The 23037-nt window shown below is 34.6% G+C and overlaps 1 protein-coding gene across 1 annotated transcript in view; it reads left to right on the forward strand.

Moving 5' to 3' along the window:
- Positions 1–23037, forward strand: part of SRP68 (signal recognition particle 68) — a 53287-nt gene that overhangs the window by 17214 nt on the left and 13036 nt on the right. Inside the window, exons 4-11 of the mRNA XM_051995039.1 lie at positions 111–306; positions 933–1015; positions 1681–1790; positions 2254–2336; positions 2970–3110; positions 14982–15080; positions 22357–22421; positions 22679–22835. Coding sequence (XP_051850999.1) covers positions 111–306; positions 933–1015; positions 1681–1790; positions 2254–2336; positions 2970–3110; positions 14982–15080; positions 22357–22421; positions 22679–22835 — 934 coding nt within the window. The remainder of the gene's footprint in view (positions 1–110; positions 307–932; positions 1016–1680; positions 1791–2253; positions 2337–2969; positions 3111–14981; positions 15081–22356; positions 22422–22678; positions 22836–23037) is intronic.

The raw sequence follows: 23037 nt of genomic DNA on the forward strand, positions 1-23037 counted from the left end.
GATCTGAAAAGGGGACTCTGGGGAATGTATTTAAACCTGATGTCCCTGTCTTATTTTCTCTCTAATTTTCCCTTTTTTCTCTTTTCTATCACCTTATGTCTTTTGTCTAGATACTTGCTTTTGATTTTGATGGATGCTGAAAGAGCCTGGAGCTATGCCATGCAACTTAAACAAGAAGCAAATACTGAACCTCGAAAACGGTTTCATTTGTTATCTCGACTTCGAAAAGCCGTGAAGCATGCTGAGGAGTTGGAACGCTTGTGTGAGAGTAATAGGGTGGATGCCAAGACTAAACTAGAGGCTCAGGTTAATATCAACATCCAGTTTTACTTTATTGAGTACAGGAGAGGATAATTATTGGTTTTGGGTTGTTTTGTTTTTCACTTAAAAGAGTTTTACATGTTATAAGCTGATATTTGAGAGAAACTACTTGTTTAGGTTTTTTTAGAAAGATATAATTGGATTTTCTTGAGTTTTTTATGACCGCCTAAATAACTGACTTTTTAGAGACAGTACCTTTTCATCTGGTTATAGAAAGCTTTTTTCTTTTAACATTCTGACAGGTCAATAAGAAATAACCAGCTATGAAGCTACTTTTTCTTTTTTGAGAGAAAGAAGGAGAGAATAAACATTTCCATTTCATAGTTATCTTCAGATGACTGCAGACTTCATTCTAGCCAGTTAGTTGTAAGCTAATTTTTTTAATCTTCCCATAAAGAAAACAGAATTGTTAAATTGGAAAATAAATGCCATGTAGTTATGACAAATGTTCTAGGTTTCATAACCTCTTTGGATTATATTTTTGTTTTTAATAAAGAATGAGTGATTGATGCCATTTTTTATTAATAAATAAATAGATAGAGATTCACTTCTAACACGGATTTTGTGAAACATATTAATGAAATTAAGCTTCATTCTCTGAAAATTTTTAGGCTTACATGGCTTATCTAACAGGAATGCTGCGCTTTGAACACCAGGAGTGGAAGGCAGCAATGGAGGCTTTTAACAAATGCAAGTGAGTATTCCTTTCCTTAAACTTTTTTTAGTTCCAGTTGGGTATAATTAAATTGGATACATAATTTCAAATCTAGTTCTGTGTTTAGTTTTACAGCTGTTGGAGTGGTTTCCTTTTCTTTGAAGCTGTGATTTTTATAGTACATTCATTGTGGAAATAAGCAGCTTATATCATCTTATAAAGAAGAAATAGAGTAAAGGATGTCATCAGAGAAATGTATTTTCAAAAAAGATAGGATGATAATATTGGCAAGAGCAAGAGACAACCTGTGGTCATGTGGCAAGAATGAGGGACAGCCTGTGGACAATAATGTTCTTTACTAGTATCCATACGGTGTCTGGAAAAGATGGGGAAGGAAGGGTTCTAGTACATTATATGCACTCTATGTAGTGAACTTATGGGAGGACATGGACATGGTTTGTATAAGAGATGGAGGAATGAATAGATTGTAAGCAGCATTATTGGAGGGAACATTCATTTTGATGAACACTCAGATCATTTTGAGTATAGTTTGCCAATTTTGTTATGTTGGTACAAAGATTTTTTGCCATGAATTAATAGCTTTCTAAAAGTATTTCTATAATTTTTAGCCTACCTATGGAATTTTTTTTTTCAACATCAGACTAATAATAGCCATTTAAATGTAACTTTTTTATTTCTCCCAGAACCATCTATGAAAAGCTAGCTAGTGCTTTTACTGAGGAACAGGCTGTATTATATAATCAACGAGTGGAAGAAATTTCACCCAACATACGCTATTGTGCCTATAATATTGGTAAGCAAAGTATTAAAATAGAATTACCTATTTTAACTTGAGGCCCATCATCAAGAAGAGTAGTAATTCAATTTTGGTGGCTTTTGGAATTTACTTAAAATTTTCCCTTCAGCACTGACAAATTGTCATTCTAATATAAATGTAGATAAGCTAATTGTGTTAGGGAATACAAAAGAAAATTTCATTCTCTTTGTTGTTACATTTTTATATCATTCTGAATGATGTCTGTGTACTGAGTGATATGTTCATTTTTAAAGCATTACTGATTATTTCATTCAGGTTCATTCTTTTTAAAAGAATGAGCCTCTAGACTGTTGATCAGTTTTGTTTCTTGAAACATTTAAATGTATTTAACATGTGAATGGGGCTTATATAAAATCCTTTTAAAATCTCTTTGAATCTAGTGAGTCATTGAAACTACTGAGTAGAACTTTGGAGATCTTCAATTCTTTCTTTCTCTTAGGGGACCAGTCAGCTATTAGTGAATTGATGCAGATGAGACTGAGGTCTGGTGGTACTGAGGGTCTTCTAGCTGAGAAATTGGAGGTAATTCACTATATATTTGTTTTTTAATACTTAAGTTTTTCATAAGCTAAGTACTGTGTGTGTACCTCAAGTTGATACTTTATTAATACATCCAAACATGTTTTTAAAATGTATAAATAGGTACCTAACACAAGCAGTGTACTCCATTTATATATCACCTGTTGTCTCTTACGAATGGCTAAAAGTAAATATAAATATAAGTTGTTTCTGTTTTGGCCAGAAATCCTGAGTATCTTCCCCTCCCAGATTGTTTTATTATTTTTTGTTTTTTATAAGTTAAAAAAAAATTTTCTTTGCCTGGTTTCTTACCTGGTCTTATTCACTGAATGGGCATTGTCTCAGTCAAAATGAGACAAAAATGAAACAAAAAAAGACTTTAATTTAAAAAGACCAAGGTGTGCCATCTTCATTTGTCCTGATCTGTATCTGCCCACTGGACCCATATAGTTCTGCAGGCAAGAGTGAGACTTGTGACTTTGCACAGCCCTTTCTCACTTAAATCCAATTCACTTGCAATCTTGGCATTATCTTTCTGATGTCATGGTCCTTTTTAGGAAGAAAGGATAAACAACAGAATTTGTTGCCCCTTATATCAAAACCTAAATTGCCTTTTTTTTTTTTTTAAATTCCTAGTCATTGATCACCCAGACTCGAGCGAAGCAAGCGGCTACTATGAGTGAAGTAGAGTGGAGAGGGAGAACTGTTCCAGTAAAAATTGACAAAGTGAGGATCTTCTTACTGGGGTTAGCTGACAATGAAGCAGCCATTAATCAGGTAAAAATGAAAGTTCCATTTTTTTTTTTCTTTTTGGGGGGAGGAGGAAGGGAATCATTGTTATATATAAAGGTCATTTTAATCAACAAACACTTATTAAGCATTTCCTGTATTCAGTACAAAGAAAAAGCCAATAGATGCTGCTGTCAAGAAGCTTACATTCTAATAGGAAGGAGGAGGTGGGGAGACAATAAAATAAAAATCAGAACTGCAAGATAACAGTAGATAAAAGATTTGTGCATTATACATTAGTTTTTTACTTTGTTGAATCCACATATGCATTCTCTTTTAAACTTTTTTGGGCAGGTAGGTGGAGCAGTAGACAGATACTTCTTAACTTTGGCCAAATTTGATCAAATCACTTACTCCTGCTTACCTCAGTTTCTTTTAGTGACAGTTGTCTAGAGTGGCTAGAGTATAAAATAAAGAAAAAGGATTTAGGGTAAAGCTGGAAAGGAAAGATAGTGCTACATTGTAAAGAGTTTCAAATACCAGGCACAGGAATTTGAACCTTACTCAATTGTACTTAATAGACTAATCTTTCAGAAAAATAGTCTAATACCAGTATTAAGTATGGATTGGATTTCCAAAGAAAGTGTCTAGAAGCAGTACCCAGATTAGAACACCCCATTTCCAAATGTTCCTAGTAACCCTTCCATAGATGTCAAAGAGTTCTAAAGGCACAAATACCAAAGGACTCAGTAAATTAGTGCTAGCCCAAGCAGGTTTAACCACCCACCAAAAGGGCAATAGATTTTCGAAACCTGGCTTTGGGGAAAAGTTCCACTTCGGGAATTAATGCTAGAAGATGAGTAAATCAAAGAAGTTACTTATGAGCATCTAGAATTATGGTAAATCTAAAGATTACCAAAAAGATGAGAGTAACAGTATAGTAACTACAGTCAGAGGCTTAAAAGAAAAAAAAATGTCTTTCCACAAGGACTAGGTATATATTTGAATAAATGAAACAAAAACTAAAGAATTCAAGAAAAACTCGAAGAAAAAATCAAAAGAAGAATAAATAGCTTGGAAGAGGAAGTTCTGGTAAAGTTTCCCAAAGTAACACATTTTCTGAAAACTAAAATAGATCAAAAAGAAATCAGTGACTCCATAAAGACAGCAAGAAATATTAAGGAAAAAAAAAGATTTAGAAAAATAGAAGAAAATATCAGACATTTAATATAAAAATGTTAATCTGGACAATAGATTAAAAAGATAATTTAAGAAGCACTGTCATCTCTGAAAATTAATTATTTTTAAGGCCAAAACATTATATATCAAGAAATAATAATAAATACTCAAATCTATTAGAATCATCAGCCAAAGTGAAAATAGGAAGAGTCCATTGATAATCTTTTTAAAAAACATTTTGCTAATAGCTTTTAATTTTTAAAATGCATGACAAGATGGTTTATGGTTTTCAACATTTACCCTTGCAAAACCTTGTGTTCCAGATTTTCTTCCCTCTCTTCTCCCAATCCAATATAATTAATACTGTGTGGTATAACTTTTTGGAAAAAAATGCCAAACCAAAAACTTTTAGGAATGTCATACCCAAAGTCCAGAGGTCTCACGTCAAAGTAACAATACTGCAAATATACAGATAGAAACCGTTCAAGTGTCAGGTACCCCAGTCAGGATCATATAAAAAAGTTGGCAGCTTCTGTTAGTAATAAGAGAATTTAAAAGACATGGTTCCAAAAAAAAGCCAAGAAAAACTTCCCCTTCCAAATAGAGCAGAATTCTACAGCAAAAAATTGACCTTTAATTGAATTGAGGAATTTCACGAATTTCTGATAAAAAGATCAGAACGGAGGAAGAACTTTGAAATGCACATACAAGAATTCAGAGAAATTTTGGGACTTGCATTTATTTGAGAAATTGAAAAAAAAAAAGTATGATGATAAAGTGCTAACATTTGATTAAAAGGAGAAAAAACTAAATGTCCCTTCAGAGCCATAATATCTTCAAAGGGTATTGAGGAAATCACATAAGAAAAAAAGGCCTTCAGGTCTGGATTGGTTCTATTAAAATTTGAAGAAGGGAAAGGGAAGGGAAGATAAAAGGAATATATTAATATAGAAAGGAGGAAGATGAGAAGAACTAGTATGACATGGAGAATCATGGTTTAATAGAAAAATCTTTTTTATATTCTGCTGTGTGCATTGAGATGAGAGCAAATGTTCCCTCTTCCACCTTTACCTTTGATGTTTAAATTTAGAATTTTAAAAAAAGAAGAAAAGGATTGATTAGAATGGGAAGACAAATTGGAGGATATTGAAATAGCCTGGCAAGATTGTTATAAGAGTCATTATTAGAATGGCCATACTAGAAACAGGGAACGAAAGAAAAAGATACTGTAGAAAAAGATACCAAACTATAAATTTGGTAGCTAATTGTAAAGGACAAAGGAATAATCAGAGATACATGAAGATCAGAAATTGGAGATTACATCAGTGATAATACCACTGATAGTAGTGAAATTAGAAGGAACCATAAGTGTGAAAAAGATAATAAATGGGGCAGCTAGATGGCGCAGTGGATAGAGCACCAGTCCTGAAGTCAGGAGAACCTGAGTTCAAATGTAGCCTGACACTTCACACTTCCTAGCTGTGTGACCTTGGGCAAGTCACTTAACCCCAATTGCCTCAGCAAATAAATAATGAACTTTGCTTGAATGTGTAGTATTTGAGGATCTAGTGAAACATTCCATTTGGCTAATCGAGAGGGGTCGATCTGACACTCAAAAGTGAGGTCAGATCTAGAAGTAGAGATTTAGAAATTATTTGTATAAAACTTGTAGTTTTAAGTTGTGGGAGTAAATCAGATTTCCAAAAATGAGATAAAAGATCAAGAGCCATATTTTTAAATAAAATCAGCAATGTCATTTTTTTTTTTAAGTTTTATTGATGCCTAATTTATTATACTAAAGTTAATTCCCAACATTACCTTCCTTTACATTGAATCTATGTCAGGAAAACCTTAAGAATTTGAGCTGTCAAAAAAGTGAAATGGGCTGCCTTGAGAAAATGTGTATTTCCTCTCATTCTAAGCAGATGATTATTTGATTGGTACTTTATAGTGGAAAATCCTATTGAGTGTTGTTTAGATGGATACTAAGGTACTTTGCCATTCTCACATTCTGTTATTCTGTGAATCTTTCCTTTGTAACAAGAGTAATGACAGGAAGTTAAAAAAAAAACAAAGTAACTACATTCATAGTTTTTGTAGCATTCTGCTCCCTTAGTCCTCCACCTCTACTGAATCAATTCACTGCTGAATTCAGTAGTATTTTCATTTACATTTAATTCTTCAGTACGTTCTTTGATTTGCTTTACTTACCTCTGAAGGCTATTAGCAAGTCCTCCTCATGTTTCTTTGAATTCCTCATAGTTATAATTTCTTATATTGCAGTAATATTGTACTCCATTCATATATCACATAATATATGCCTTTCCCTATCTAATGGATACTCACTGTTTCTAGTTCTTTGTGTGTAACCCTTACTTAAAAGTGGAAAAGATATATTTATTAATTATAGGATACCCTGTGTTATTGATATTGAGGATAATTGATAATCTTGTAAATTTCATCTTTAAGAATCCTAGTATTTATTGAAACAAGTAATTGGTCAATTATATTTAGTCTAAAAATAGGAAAGGTGAAGGAGAGTCAAGGTCTGTGGGACCTTGAGGAAGCCATTTTACTTCTTAGGACCTCTGTTTTCTGTAAGATAAAATGTAGGCATTGTACTAGGTGATCTCTCAGTTTGCCTATGTCCTGTGTCCAGTAGGTGGTGCAGTGCCTTCCTATATGTTTCTTCTTCCTTTTGCCTAAAGGAGCAATGGAGGTATTTTCCCTTTGTAACATTTATCCTTTTGTTTCTTGGAAAAATTAGTCTCTCTTTTTTCTGTTCTTTGAGAGAGTATATTCAAACCAGAATATTTTCCTGTTATAACCGTGGTATTTGTCTTTCTTCATAGGTTGGCCTTTGTATTAGAAGGTAATGTTACATAGTAATGTTTGCTACCAGTTACACAATTAAAGTCTCCCAAGATCATTTATCCTCTGTTGAACCTGGTTTGGGTAAAGCTGATAATGTTTAGGGTAGGTGTGCTAAATCATAGGTCTTGTCTGGGATAAATCATACTTTAAGAGCACTGCAGATATTACTAGATTCTACTGAATGATCAGTGAAGGGGTAAAAAAGACAATGTCTAGAGTCACCTATTTGTACAGAATTTTTTGTGTTGAGAAATCTTATTTCATCTTTCATCAGAAAGAATACTTCCATTGTGCTTAAGTAGTATTACCCACATCTGCTATGTGTGATTATTATTTTCTCTTGTCATATGCTTAATCAGAGACTCAAGGAACAAAAGTGAAACAAGAACACTGGAGAATATTGGGTAACCTTCCTGTCTTGGTTGTGGCGGAATACTTTCTTTCAGAGTCAGGCTGTGGTAGTGAACATAAATTGTATGTAGGCACCCTTCCTTTGCAGAATTCACATATGTCAACAATGAGGTTAAATTTAAAGTTAATTCAGTTAAATTTGTTGAGCACAAAGATCAATGAAACTTACAGTTTAGGAGAAACCAAGATTAGTAGCCTAGTTAAGTAGGAATGTTGTAGGTAGGCAAAGGATAAAGCCAGCATACTTTTTAGTATATGGAAGAGTAAATGATTATTCTAGATTTAGTCAGGGTAAAAGTTCAGGATACCTTGTTTTAAGCAAGATGAGTCCAACTTCTGTAAAAAGCCAGTACCTTTAAAGTAGCAGGCAAAAATCATGGATCCAGAGATGTGAGACAAGTTCAAGGTCAACAAAGGCAAAGAAAAACAAGTGGAACAACATGAAAGGAACCAGCAAATGGTAGTTGTTTGTTTTTTTCTCTTCTTCTAGAATGAAATACATTTACTCTCTATCTTAGCTTATATTTTTTTCTACATAGTCAAGCAAAGAAAGTTTGAAGCCAAAAATAGCTGGATGGAAAAAGGATTCTAAAATCAATTCACATAATTTCTTTGCTGATTATTCCCTGGGTGTAGCTGATTCAGTTCATTACTGCTCTATTGGAACTGATTTGGTTCATCTCATTGTTGATGAGGGACACGTCCATCAGAATTGATCATAATATAATATTGTTGTTGAAGTATATAATGATCTCCTGGTTCTGCTCATTTCATTCAGCATCAGTTCATGTAAATCTCTCCAGGCCTCTCGGAAATCATCCTGCTGGTCATTTCTTACAAAACAATAATATTCCATAACATTCATATACCCTAACTTAATCAGCCATTCTCCAATTGATGGGCATCCATTCAGTTTTCAGTTTCTTACCACTACCAAGAGGGCTGCCACAAACATTTTTGCACATGTGGGTCCCTTTCCTCCTTTATGATCTCTTTGGGGTATAAGCCCAGTAGAAACACTGCTGGATCAAAGGGTTTGCACTGTTTGGTAACCCTTTAGGCATAGTTTCAAAGTAACAGCTTATTTATTTAAACAATAAATGGAATAGCTATTCGGGAAGGTGGAGTTTTTTTTTTTTTTTTTTGACATGGTGCTCTTTTTGTTAGACTCCCATTATTCCATTTGTATGTATTCATTAAGAATTGTGGCTAAAGTCACACCTTGAGTAGTATTTATTGTCATGCCCTTTTTTTAATCTAATTCAATTTTAGGGTTATATTAACAGTTCAAAGCTACTTCTTAGTCAAATTGTACTTGTAGAAAATGCTAGAAAATGTTAATATACAAACTATAGTGTATATTTATTTACCTAGAATACTGTCTTCTCTTTTGGTTCACACATGTGAAAAAAAAGGATAATAGAATTAGAAGTGGTCCAGAAAATACCAACTACACAATCAAGGGGATTGGCAAGGCACATGAAGACAAAGTAAAAGGATTAGATTAGGAACTTTGCACAAAGACAAGACATGGTGGAGAAAGAATCTAATGTATTAGATAAGGAGCCAGTGTTCAATCTAGGAAGACTCAAGTCCTGCTCTGACGCATAGAATTAGAACTACAGAATTGAAGTGGTTAAAGACTTCAGCAGCCATCTAATTGATTCCCTACCCAAAAGGAACCCCAGTATAATGCACATGACAAGTGGTTATGCAACTTCTGACTGAAGACCTCTGAAGAGAAGGAACCCATGTCATTTCAAAGTAGCCCTTTTTATTTTTGACACCACTAATCACATTTACCTTGAAATCAACCCTAAATTTGCCTTGTACAAATAAAACAAGTTTAATCTCTCTTCTACATGACAGACCTTTAGATATTTGAAGGCATCTATTCTGTATCCTCAAGTCTTCCTATCTTCAGACTAAATATACCCAGTTCTTTCAACAGCGCCTCATATGACTTGGACTAAAGAGTCTTATGGTCCTGGTTGACCCCATCTAGATATCCACCAGTTTTATCAATCATCCTTAAACTGTGGCATCTAGAACTGAACATAGTATTCTAGATGAGATTTGACAAGAATGGAATATAGTGGAGCTGTCAACACCTTTTTCCTGGAAACAATGCCTTTTAATATAGCCCAAGATTGCATTAGCTTTTTTTGATCGCTACATCACGCTGGTAATTCGTTGGACTTATAATCCACTAAAACTCCCAGACTTTTTTGAGAAAAGTTGCATTCTAACTTTATTTTTTTGCACTCCAGTATAATACTTGACAGCTCTGTTGGATTTCGTGTTACTAGATTAATCCCAGGACTGTAGCCAGTCATGATCTTTTTGAATCCTAATTATATTGTCCACTGTTTTGTTTCCCTCCCAACTTTATGTTATCTGCATATTTAATGAGCATATCATCTGTGCTTTATTCAGGTCGTTGACAAGTGCAAGTATTGTGCTAGAGACCTTCTACATTGACAGTGAATTATAAACAACTATTCTGAGTTTCCCATCCAACCAGTTTTAAATCCAAAAATATGTTATTGCTTAATCCATGCCTCTCCATTTTCTCCAGAAAAATAATATAAGACACTGTCTCAGAAACTTTGCTGCTAAGACCCAGGTAGGCTACATCCACACACCATTTCCCTTCATTTTCTAGTAGAATAATCCTTTCAAAGAGTTCTGGATGAAGCCCATGCTGGCTCCTTGTAATCATTGCTTCCTTTCTAGATGTTAAACAACTATCTCTCTAATGATTCATTTTAGACTTTTCCTAGTGACTGAAAAACTATAATTTGTAGACTGTTTTCTTCCATTTTTGAAAATTGGGGTGTTTGTTCTTCAGTCTTATGGTAGCTCTCTTATTTCCCACTGAAGCACCTTTTTAAAAAAATAGTATTTTATTTTTCTAATATGTGCAAAGATAGTTTTCAGCATTCACTTCTGCAAAACTTTGTTCCAAATGTTTCCTTTTCTCTCCCTCCTCTTTACTCCCTCCCAAAGACAACAAGCAATCTAATATAAGTTAAACATGTGCACTTCTTCTAAAAATTGCCAGTTGTCATATTCCACAAGAAAAATCAAGTGAAAATAGTTGAATTAGCATCCTCATCAGTCAAACCCTACTATCCCAGAATCAATGGGCACTTCTTAAAATTTGAATCAGAGTAAATTGAAATTTAAGAGAAAGTTCAGTTAAACAATAGCTAAAAGCTTACAAACTATAATTTAGTTAAATAAAATTTCTTGTTAATTGAGGGCTTAGCCAAAAAATACTTTTGTTGTTTTTATCCTTTTTTTATTTTTTTATTTTTTTATCCCATTTTTAAAATAATCTTTCTAGAGTTTTTGTCTCTCTAACTTTCTGAGAGATAAAATATAAGAAAATTAAATCTTCCTGGAATTCCTTGCATTGCCTTGATATTAATGTTCTGACTAACTCATAACAGTATCAAGTTATAGAAGATGTAGGAAATTTGACTGAAATTTTTTTTTTTAATTCAAATCCTCAGCACTTTGGGTACAGAAATGGCCTTAGAGTCAAGAAAACCTGGTTTCAAATCCTGCCTTTGGCCTCTTGCTCCTCCTGTGCAAGCAAACCCACTTAATCTCTCAGTGCCCTCAAAAAACTCTTAATTTTAAGATATTTGGAGTCCCCCATGCTGTTGAAATCACAGGTCTTGATTTAAAAAACCAAAACCTTAGCTTAACATAAGCAACTGATTTGAAGTCAGATTATAGATTTATATCCCAACTCTGTCTCTTTCTACCATTGTGACTTAGGACAAGTTTTTTCCCCTGTGACTTAGTTTCCTCATTTGCATAAAAGTGAGAGTTGGACTAGCTCTCTCAGCTCCTTTAGAATCTGAATCCTATGATTTTTAATACTCTTATAATGTGCAAATCATCGGCATTGTATTTAAGAGAAAAAAAAGGAAAAATAATTTGAGTAGACAGAACACACAAAAAAAGTCGTAATATTATGGGGCTATGTTTGAAACATTGTTTATCTTCAGTTATCTTATTTAGATTAAGAAGAGAACTAGGAGTCTTTTTTTTAAAAGTTTTTCTAGGGGCAGCTAGGTGGCGCAGTGGATAGAGTACCAGCCCTGAAGTCAGGAGGACTTGAGTTCAAATCTGGTCTCAGACACTTAACACTTCCTGGCTGTGTGACCCTGGGCAAGTCACTTAACCCCAATTGCCTCAGCAAAAAAATAAATAATAGAAAAGAAAAAGTTTTTCTAATATGAAAGCTTAAGCTCATCCCTACCAATTCTTTCATTTTTAATATATTGGGTAAAACTGTCTTTTGTTTCTCCCAGGTTAAGAGTGGGAGATGTCATCTAATAACTTTCCTCTCCATCACCCTCTGCTGAACTGTCTTTCTGTGGGTAGTGCTCAGAATGCAGTCAGACTTGCTTTATTTTAGTACTTCTTTAACTTAGCACCTTTTAGCAACTTCTGTGGATCAAGGAAAACAAACTAGGATTGTAATGTGCTTTAGAAGCCAGAGATAGTCTCTGATCCAAGGGCACGTTCTTAGAGTGATTTGTCTTTTGTCTTGATTTGTCTTTTTACTGACCAGCTTTTAAAAAAAAAAAAAAAAAAAAGCCTAGAAAATGATCTTGAGCTATAGAAAAGCACATCTTGGAGTGTTTGTCTAACTAGAATTGATCTTTTTAAGGTTTAACGGAAAATGGTAGATCTTTGTTTTTCCTGTCTTTATGTCACCAGCTTACCCATGTTGCATCTCTCTCACTTGGAGAAATGGACTAGCAAGATCATGAGGTCGTCTTTGTTTTACCATTGATCAGTCTGTTACTTGACTTTTGGAAGACCTAGGCTTAAACTTTGTTCAGTTAGTTACCTTTAAAAAATAGTGACAGGATGCCCCCTAAAGTGGGGTTTTGTTATTTATTTTGCTCTGTTGTCTTTGATTGGTATCCTTGATTTTGAAAATAAATTTACAAAAAGTAGTGAAAGATCCCTAATAAAGGTAAGACTTCGTGTTTAGTAGACAGTTTTGCCTTGCCCTTCCCTGCCTTAACAAAATCGTTAGCACCTCTCAGGAATAGTAGTCTCTGATTCATCTTATGTGTAGGTGTTTTGAAAATACAACTAGTCAATTACCTCTCATTTCTCTCATCTTCCTTTAAGAGTACCATTAAACATTCATTGAAGCTTAGAATTTTGCTTAAGCAGTCAAAATCACCTTATGTCGTTTAATTATTCAAAGGGGTTATTAGATGACAGTTGGCAACGAAAACATTTAATCTGAATTTTTACTTCTGAGCCCTGCCCTAGTCGCGTGTTGATACAAGCACAGAGGATGTTCTTGTTAAGCTGGTAAAACAAAACTTAACTTTTCTCCCACCGCACCTCTCATACCTTTCTCCCCAACCCATAACACCTATTTTTAAAATAAACAGCTTTTTATTGGTTTCTCTGATTTTATGGCATCTCCATTTGCTGATTTATCTCTCTACCCTCCTCTTTCTCTAGGACCATCCTTTGGGGGGAAAAAAGTAACCAATACATCAGAAACATACCTCTTTAATTTATAGCTCTTCAAAGAAGTGGGGGAGGTCTAGGAGGACTTAGATCTTTTTAAAATGATGTGTTGACATACTTTTTGTAGTATGTGAACTGATGAAATCTTTCATATGCCCTGCCAATATTATACCTTCTATTTATTTATTTATTTTTTAACAATTCTAAGGGCAACTAAATGGCACAGTAAATAGAGTGCTAGACCAGGAATTTCTTGAGTTAAATTCAGCCTCAGACACTTACTAGCCATCTGACTCTCGCAAGTCACTTAACCCTATTTGCCTCAGTCTTCTCATTTAAAAAATGAGCTGGAGAAAGAAATAGCAAACCACTCCTGTAGCTTTGCTAGAAAACCCCCAAATAGGGTCACCAAGAGTTGAATATGACTGAAACAACTGAACAGCAACAAAATTAACCCATTAATAATCCATTAAAAATTGCTATAAGAGGAACAGATAGATGGCATAGGGGATAGAGCTCTGGCCCTGGAGATAGGACCTGAGTTCAAATTTGTCCTCAAGCACTTAACATCTACTGGGCAGTGTGATCTAGGACAAGTCACTTAATCCCAATTGCCTCCCCCCCCCAAAAAAAAAACCACAGAAAAACTATTACAAGCCCTCCATACTTCCAGGAAATGTTTTAGTTGGAAACATTTGGTCAGTGGAATGGATTAGGAATTGGAAGTACTTTGTCAGCTCTGTAGTTTGAAATAAAATGCATAATGTACAAGTTGTAATTCTTCAGCTGTAATTCAGCTTAAGGCAAAAATTTGACTGTTTGCTTTGTAGATTTAAATAAGTAAGTTGCATTCTAGTGGGCCACTAGGTTTAAAAAGATGGTCTAGTTCTTCTGTTATTTCTCTAGTGAGTTTTAAGTAAGTGAAATATTTTTATAGTTATGTCATTTATTTTTTTAAATCAGCGACTATAAAATAAACCTTATTCTTAAAAGAATAATGTTTTTATTTCTCCTCCTCCCCTTTTTTAAATTAACAGACTGCCCTCTTTTTTTCTGTGGAGATGTTTGTAGAAGGTCAATTGAATGTCAAATAATTTTTAAAGGTTTTATGTCTAGTTTCTGTGGGAAGTCAAATACTGTAATGGAATGTTGTTTCTTTTCATTTCACAGCAGGTCTGCCAGTAATACAAGCCCAGCTTCTTGTTCCTTTCTTTTCATTCCTATCTGTTCAGTCAGGTTCTTTAGAATAGTAATGTGGTTTGGCACAGGTTCATTTAATGAAGCACTTTTTCATTTGCCCTATAGGTGTTCAGCCAGGCTGTATGTCCAGCAGAGCTGCTGAGAATGCTCCCCTAATCATCATCTGTGTCCATATAGTTGGCCAACAGATATTTCTAATCTTAATTTTTATGGTCAAGAAGAATATAACTTTGCCTGTTGACAATGCTTTTTGTCTTATTGAGACCTAAGAAAGAATTCTAAAACATCTGGGCCTATTAAGCTTTATTAGAAATGAGTGATTGTGCTGGCAATATTTAGTCACTGGATATAGTCTGTGGCAGGGGCAAAAAAGAAACAATGATAAACTTCTTCAGTCTACAGTAGGAACCCTTGATATGTAGTTATAAAATATTCTGTTGAAAATACTTTGCAGGCACATGGAAGGGAAGTTATACTAAGCTTATCCAGCAAGTTCCCTGTAGACTTCAGTCTACTTATTCACCTTTTCACATATATAACCATTTCAAGGCAAATAGTAACTCTGAGAAGATAAATTGTATATAATGTTTAAAAAGTACCATTTGAAATGACATTTCTGGTTGCCCTAATGTTTATGTAAATTAATCACAGAGTTCTGAAGCTATTTTGTTCTTTGATTATTAAATATTATGGTTGTCTTGAAAAGCTTATATTTGTGTCTACTATCTTTTTATTTAGGCTGAAAGTGAAGAAACCAAGGAGCGTCTGTTTGAGTCCTTGCTTAGTGAATGTCGGGATACTATCCAAGCTGTCCGGGAAGAGCTGAAGCCAGATCAGGTAAAATAGTAACAGAAGACCCCCTTAATATATACTCCTATAATGAACTCTTAGTACATGCAATATACTATATATTTCTTTATGTAGAATATTCATTTATCCTAGTACACATGTATTCTTATTATTTCTAGCTCTGAATGTATAAAAATATCATGTTTTTCTAATCAATTAAGCTCAAAATCTCAACAGCTTTTATTTTTTTCTTTTCTCTAACCATCTATATATAGTCAATCACCAAGTCTTAATTCTTTTCTTTTATTAAAAAGATGTTGTTTTAATCAAGAAAAGATGTGTCGTCTTGTCTCATCCTCCTCTCCTTGTCCAATTGAAAGCATGAGAGAAACAAAACCCATTACAAACACGTGTAGTTGATCAAAACAAATTTCTGCATTGGCCATGTCAAAAAAAAAAGTGTCTAATTTATTCTGAGCCGTTCAGTTTATCAGGAAATGTGTAGCATGTTTCAACATTAGTCCTCTGCCTGGTTGGTCATTATACTAATTAAGAGTTCAGCACAAAAATGTCCCATCACATTTGTATAGTTCAGATTCCCATACTTTGCCATCTCAAAAAGAGCTATAAGGGTTTTCTTGCACATCCTTAGAGTTTATTCTCAACCATCCTCCTCTCCCCATCCCACCCTGTGCCAGTTTCCCTCCTATTTTCCTGTATGCAAAACATATATGTATTTATTCTTTTAATCATTTAACATAAAAGTGAGGTTCACAGGTCATTCCCCACCACCTCTGCTTTCTGGTTTGTATAGGTATCTCCTAATACATACTTGTTATTTAAAACAATATTCTCTAATCTTTCCTTCTCTTTCCATTCCTTCACTCTATTCCCTTATCCATTTCTTGCTTCCATCCTTTTCTTTTGATCATTAAGATATAACTTAATAATACCAAGACATGCCTAATTGAATTTCCTCTCTGAACTCTGATGATGGTAGGATTCAGAAGAGACACTTGTATCATCTCATATTTGTAGGTAAGCAGTTTATCTTTGTTTAGTTGTTTGTTATTGTTTATTCTTGTTTACCTTTTTACTCTTAATTTCTATCTTGGAACTTCAAAGTTTTTCTACAGCTTTGGTTTTCTCATCAGGAATGTTTGAAAGTCCTCTTTTTAATTAAAAATTCATTCTTCCCTTATCATACTCAGTGTTTTGTTGGCTGTTACTGCTTTCTGGAATATTGCATTCCAAGCTCTCTGCTCCATTATAATTGTAGCTGCTAAATTGTATGTGATGTTGATTTGTATTCTTTGATACTTGAATGCTTCCTTTCTTGCTACTTGCATTATTTTTATTTTGAGCTATAAGTCCTGAATTTCAATAATGATGTTTGTGAAAATTTTCATTTTGGGTTTCTTTCAGAAAGTAACCAATGAATTCTTTCTATTTTTATTTTGACCTCTGGTTCTAAGTGATCTGGACAGTCTTCTTAGAAGATTTTTGAAATATCTAGGATATCTAGATTCCTTTTTTGATCATGGCATTCAGATAGTTCACTGATTCTTTAATTTTTTTTTTATTTTTCTAAGTCAATTGTTTATGTTGTACAGTACCTTAAATTTTCCTTCTACCTTTCCAGTCTTTTGATTTTATATTAATATATCTTCTTGCCTCATGAAGTCATTACTTTCTATTTAGTTCATTGAAATTTCAGGGAGTTAATTGCTTGGGCAAGGTTTTGTAATGCTTGAGCTAAGCTTTTAATTCTCTTTCTAATTCTTTCTTCCAAAGTTCTCATTTCTTTTTCATTTCTTCCTCAGTTACTCTTACTCCATTTATAACTATGTTTTTAAAATTCTTTTTGCTCACTTTAGCTCTTGCTTTGTCTTTTCTAGGAATTCTAGTACAGTTTGTACCCAAATGGTGTTTTCTTTAAGATATTATTTGTAGATGTTTTGGAATAACTTTCTTCTGCCTTTGTATATTAAGCATTCCTGCCACCTTATAGAAGAGCTTAATTTAATATGGTTCTTTTTTGGTTTGTCCATTCTTCTAGCTTACTCCCTCACTTGGGACTTGATATTAGGGCTCAAGGCTGGGCTCTGCTTTGCATTTCTGGAGGGAAGGACTAGGCTGACTCTCACTGCATTCTTGGGGTATTGATTGTTATGTTACTCCAGGGTTTCAGGGACAATCTGAGGTCTTAGACCTCCGTGTTCCCAGAGGGAGCTGATTTAAGGCAAAATCTGCAAGTTACTAACCTGAATTTGGGTCTGTGCAAGAGTAGACAGCTGCTAGAATCTGCCTTTATTAAGCATCTGGTAAACACTGTCAGTTCAACGCATCAGAATTGTAGACTCCCTTACCATCTGCCTTGGTTATTCCTTTGCAGACTGGGCTTGATGCTGACAGTGAGACCCTGGTTTGAATCATACAATATTTCTTCTGCTAGCTTCTAGAATTTCTTTTTTGTTACATTGTTCAGGACTTAGGAAAGACAGTAATGTTGTTGAACAGTACATAAATCCTTTTCTTATTCCACTCTGTGTCTGTGACTCAGGATTAGGTAGTAGATGACAGAATTGCCATTTGGCACCTGTTTCTGTTGGCAGCGCCCTGTATAGGTCTGGGACTTCCTTTTTTTGCTGGTATATAGCCTCTCCCTAGGTGTTGGAGTGCTCCATAGTGTTTCTTGTCTGACCCCAGTGTCTGTATACTTCTAGATCTTTGCATCAAAATTTGGTATGGTGCACTTTATGTATCTTTTTGGAAGAGTTGTGGATGGGAATCCATTTGCATTGCTTTTTTTCTATGCTGTCTTCACCCTACCTTCCTGTTGATTCTTAAAAATGTTCACCTATAATAATTTACTGAACTTCTTGTCTCTGATCTCTGCATACTCCAGCCTATAATGAAACAAACCAAATCTTCTAGTTCTAGCTCCTTTAACTACTCCTTTACATCAATTCTCAATCTTATTGGTCAATTACCTATCTCTCAAATATATCTTAAACTTTTATTTTCTGTGTTTTCACCCATAACCTCACCCCTTCCCCCATTTTTCAGTGCCTTACTTAGCATCCCATAAGTGAACACAATATTCCTGATGCAGTCTGCTTGGTATAACATAATCACTGACTTGTTCTAGTCATAAAGTTCCTTTTAATACATCCTTAAGATTGCATTTACTTTTTTTGGCTTTCTTGTTATGCTATTGACTTAACACTGAATTTGTAGTTTGCCAAAAACCCTAGATCTTCTGCCTCCCCCCCTCCCCACAACATGCAGTTTTTCCTACCCATATTTCCCATATTTATTGTAATTAGATTTGCTTTATTTAATTTAATCCTTTTGGATCCTGGATCTGTTTTTGTTATCATAGCTATCCTTCACAGCTTTTTGTCATCTAAACATTTGATGAACATGATATCTAGATCTTTATCTGAGTCATCAGTAAAAATGAATAGACCAGAAGATACTCAACTAGAGAATGCTTTTAAAGTTGACATCAGTCCATTAATCAAAATGCTACTTAGAACCACTCATTTATTCGGCCACTTCCAAACCCATCCATCTCACAATGACCTACCTGTTTGTCAGCCTTGTCATACTCATAAAGGAACACTTTAATAATATATTCCAGAATTTTGGTTTTGCTTTCTCATCTTCAATCTTAAAGGCAAAAGTTGAAACCTCAGAGTTGCTTTATTTTTCATTTCTTTTATTATTAGTGATTTGGAGGATTCTTTCATATAGGTATCAATAGCAAATGTCTTTTCCTATCTTTTGACCAATTTACCTATTAGAGAATATTTCCTGTTCTTATATATCTATATAAATTAATTGCTTAACATTTCAAATAGAAAAGTTGGTTGAAGTGATGGGGGTAAGACATTTGGAGCTTAGAAGAATATGGAGAAAGGGAAGTCCATGTCATCTAAGAAATAAAAGACAACTTAAGATGTAGAACACACAAAGGGGATTAGTTGAAATATAGCTAAAAGTGCACATTGTAAAATGCTGGGCTTCGTAGCTTGGATTTCATTAAGTTGATTGCAGAAGAACAATGATACTTTTTTTTTTTTTAACATGTTGAGACATGTGCTTAAGAATAATAAATTTTTCAAAGCTCTGAAAGATGAATTAGCAGTGGAAGATACTAAAGGCAAGGATACTTGTTAGGAGCCTATTACAGTAGTCTAGGTGAGAGGTAATGAGAGACTGAACTAAAATGATGGCAATGTAAATAGATGAGAGGATAGATGTGAGAGGCATTTCAGAGATAGAATTAAAGGATTACTCATCAAGTTTAAAATTACTGATTAGATGAAACAAGTGTTTCAAGGTTGGGTGACTGGAATAATGATGGTGCCATTGACCAAAGTAGTTTAAAGGGAAATCAGTTTTTTGAATCAGGATTTTGTTTTGTGAGGAGTTGGATAATTTTAGTTTAAGATATGTTGTATTTCAGTACCAGTGGGACATCTAAGCAGAGACATCCAGTAAATATTTTGGAATTTGGAAATAAAAGTCTGAAAAGATCAAGAGAGAGATAGGAATTGGAAATAAGGACTTGGAAGTTATCTGCAGAGAAACAGTAGTCAGTGACATAGAGTACATGAGATCACCCAGGAGTAAGCACAAAGAAGAAAAGACTAAGGATGCCCTGGAGAAATGTCTACATTGAAAATGTAGGAGAAAGAAGACTCAGTCTGTCATTTGTATTTTGGTTATTTATTTGTAAGTCATTGACTCTACTGGAAACTGTCTTGTTTATCTCTCTTGTTTCCCTCAATGCTCTACACAAGTCAAAAATGGTAGTAATCAATAGTCATTAATGGTTTATTAGATGCCTCCTATATGATAGACATTGAGCTAAGTGCTAAGGATTCAAATAACCAAAAAAAACCCAAAACCTCAGTTCTTGGTTGTCAAGAAATTTATAGCCTGTTAGTAATAGTATAATTATATCCTACCTTTTTTTTTTTTAATCATGACTTTCAGGTAATTGAAAAATTATTAAATTATCTTTCCTGGATCACGTTTCCAGTTCATTGTTTTTCCAATGAAGTATTTTACATTTTTGGCTATTTTTTCATTCTTTTGATTTTAATTCTTTGTCTCATAGAATCATTACATTTCACTTGCCCGATTCTAACTATTAAGGAATTTTTTTTTTCCATTAGCTTTTATACCTCCTTTTCCATTTGGCCAATTTCTACTTTTAAGAAGTTTGCTTTTTCTAAGCTGTTTATTCTTTTTCATGATTCTCTTACATAACTCTCCCAGTTTTTCTTCTGCCTTTCTTATTTGATTTTCAAAAATTTTTTTTTAAGTTCCTCTAAGAAAACTTTTTGGGCCTGAAACCAATTGTAGTTCTCTTTGAGACTTTGCATGTGGGTGTTTATTATACATTGTTGTCGTCCTTTGTTTTTTGCTCATTTTCCAGACTATTTCATGACTTTGAAAATTGGACTCTGCTCCTGGGGTATAGGAGAAACTGTCTCAAACTTCTCGTACAGGGGACAGGGGGCTGGTCACTGGCTTTTCTGCACTAGGGCTTCCAGTGCTGAGGGTTCAAAGTTGTACTGGAATCCCCTGATCTAGACTAGCTGGCTGTGCAACTGGCTTGCTGAAACGATAGGGCCTTAGTTGCTGATCTGTAAGTTGTGGCAACTTCTTGCCCTTTCTCTTCCATCTTGGCCTATATTTCACTTTCTGCAGGACTTTTTCAGTTCACTTTGATGATAGTGCCTTTTCTTTGAGATTAGCATTCATCTATTGTGTATGTATCTTATATGTACATGTATATAATTATTTAGTGTTGCTTCCCCCATTGGAATATGAGCTCCTTGAGTAAATAGGAACAGGATTGCCTTTTTTGTGTCCTTAATTCTTAGCATAGTGTCTAGCATGTAGTAAGCACTTATTGACTGACCAATAATAGCCTACTCTTATGGTTTATAAAGTGCTTTCTATATATTATATCTGTCTATCTATCTTTCTATTTGTGTGTGTGTGTGTGTGTGTGTGTGTGTGTGTGTGTGTGTGTGTGTATGTATGCTTGTGTATATCTATTTCAATCCTCTAAGGTAGGTGCTATTATCATCTTCATTCTATAGAGGATGAAATTTAGGTTCTAAGAACTTGTGTGCCTTGTCCAGGGTTTTCTCTGATGTCAAATGTAGTACCATATTAGCCAGCCAGATCAGTGCAGTGAGGGAAAGAAAGGAGGGGGGTGGTCATTAGTATCAAATACAAAAGAAATGTTATGTGAGAAAAGGCTCTTGATTTTTGTCTGATAGAAATTATTGGTAACCTGAGAGAAAGAGGTAATAGTAGAATGGTGGGGATAGAAACCTGATTACAAAGATTGACAAGTTAGTGTCAATGAATGGAAGAAAGCAGATGGAATGCTGACTCAAGGTGAAAAAAAGGAATGTTTGGTGAAAGATTTGTTTGTTTTGATAAAGAGGAGATCTGAGTATATCTGGGTTCAGAAAGAAAAAGAGATTGAAAAAATACACAAGAAAATGAGTAAAGGAAAGAAGAGATTGGTATAAGGACCTTCCAGGACCTTACTGAGAAGAGATAATCTAGGGAGCCATTGAGTATATATACACGTTGAAGGGAAAGAGCCTGTCTCTTGTAAGATTAAAATGGAATATCCTAGATCTCTTGGTTAGAATTTTGAGATTAGAAAAGATTTTTGAGAAGGATAAGTTCTTCATTTTACAGATTCAGAAAATGAAGATTAGAGATTAAATGATGTGTCCAAAACATACATCTCAGGGGAAGCAATAGAAAATCAGGAGAAAAATTGGTTTCAGAGCAATAATGTCAGTCCATTTCAGGTTAGATAGTGTGATTTTTGTAGTGGAGCCAGCTGGCCAGAGTTCATGATCTCCTTTCAACAATATTTAGCAGCCTGGGATCAGGGAAATCAGATAATGAAGTTACCTAAGTTTGGGATTTAGTAATGTCATTATGTCAGAATATAAATGAGGAATTCTAGGATGCTAAATAAGCGCATTGTGAGATGGCTGGCTTTGGAATATAGATGGAAGATGAAGAGAAGTGAAATAGAATGGGGTTGATTGACAAGTGTCCATAACAACTGAGTGACCAATTGTTTCCAATGAAAATCTTTTTTTTTTCTGATTAATATTAGACCTATTATGCCTGCAATTCAGTGTTTGTAAATCCTCCTGTTGAGTGTGGTCAACACAGCCAAAAAAGGATTACAGTTGTGATCTTATGGTCTTTCTAGTAAGATTGGGAACAGATACTTTACCTGATTCATTTTTCCTAATTTTTGCAGAAACAAAGAGAGAACAGCCTTGATGGAGAGTCTGGGAAAGTTTCTAATTTGCAATACCTACACAGGTAGGTGTTTCTGAAATTGGGGCAGAACAGTTTGTTACTTTTGGAAGCTTCTCTTCTATCCCTGTGACTGGGAAACTTAGCACTTTTTAAAACCACTGCATTTGGCTTATGTCTAGTGAATAGGAAATATTCACAATCCTTCTTCTTTCCATTCCATTTCTTTTCCTTAATACCAAGTTTCGCAGCAGTGGCATTTATGTGAACTACTGAATGACCTTCACTGAGCATAACCTGAGCTGTTGTATGGTGCCTTCTAGCTACCTGACTTTCATCAAGCTGTCTACTGCAATCAAACGTAATGAAAGCATGGCAAAGGGTCTGCAGAAGGCACTGCTGCAGCAGCAACCAGAAGATGATAGCAAGCGCTCTCCCCGGCCCCAGGACCTGATTCGCCTCTATGACATCATCCTCCAGGTGACTTTTGAGATAGGGGAGGAAAGGCCCTGATCTTCAGGGGTTCTCTGGGTTTGTTGGACAAAAAAAAAAACAGTATGAAAGGGCCTACAGCAGATAACTCATGTTACATAATGAGCTCCAGCCAAGTGGCAAATATTTATTAAATTCTTACTAGATGTAAGACACCCTACAAGATGTTAGAGGAGATCCAAAGGGAGAT

Source organism: Antechinus flavipes, chromosome 4 (genome assembly GCF_016432865.1).
Source record: "Antechinus flavipes isolate AdamAnt ecotype Samford, QLD, Australia chromosome 4, AdamAnt_v2, whole genome shotgun sequence".
Taxonomy (NCBI): Eukaryota; Metazoa; Chordata; class Mammalia; order Dasyuromorphia; family Dasyuridae; genus Antechinus; species Antechinus flavipes.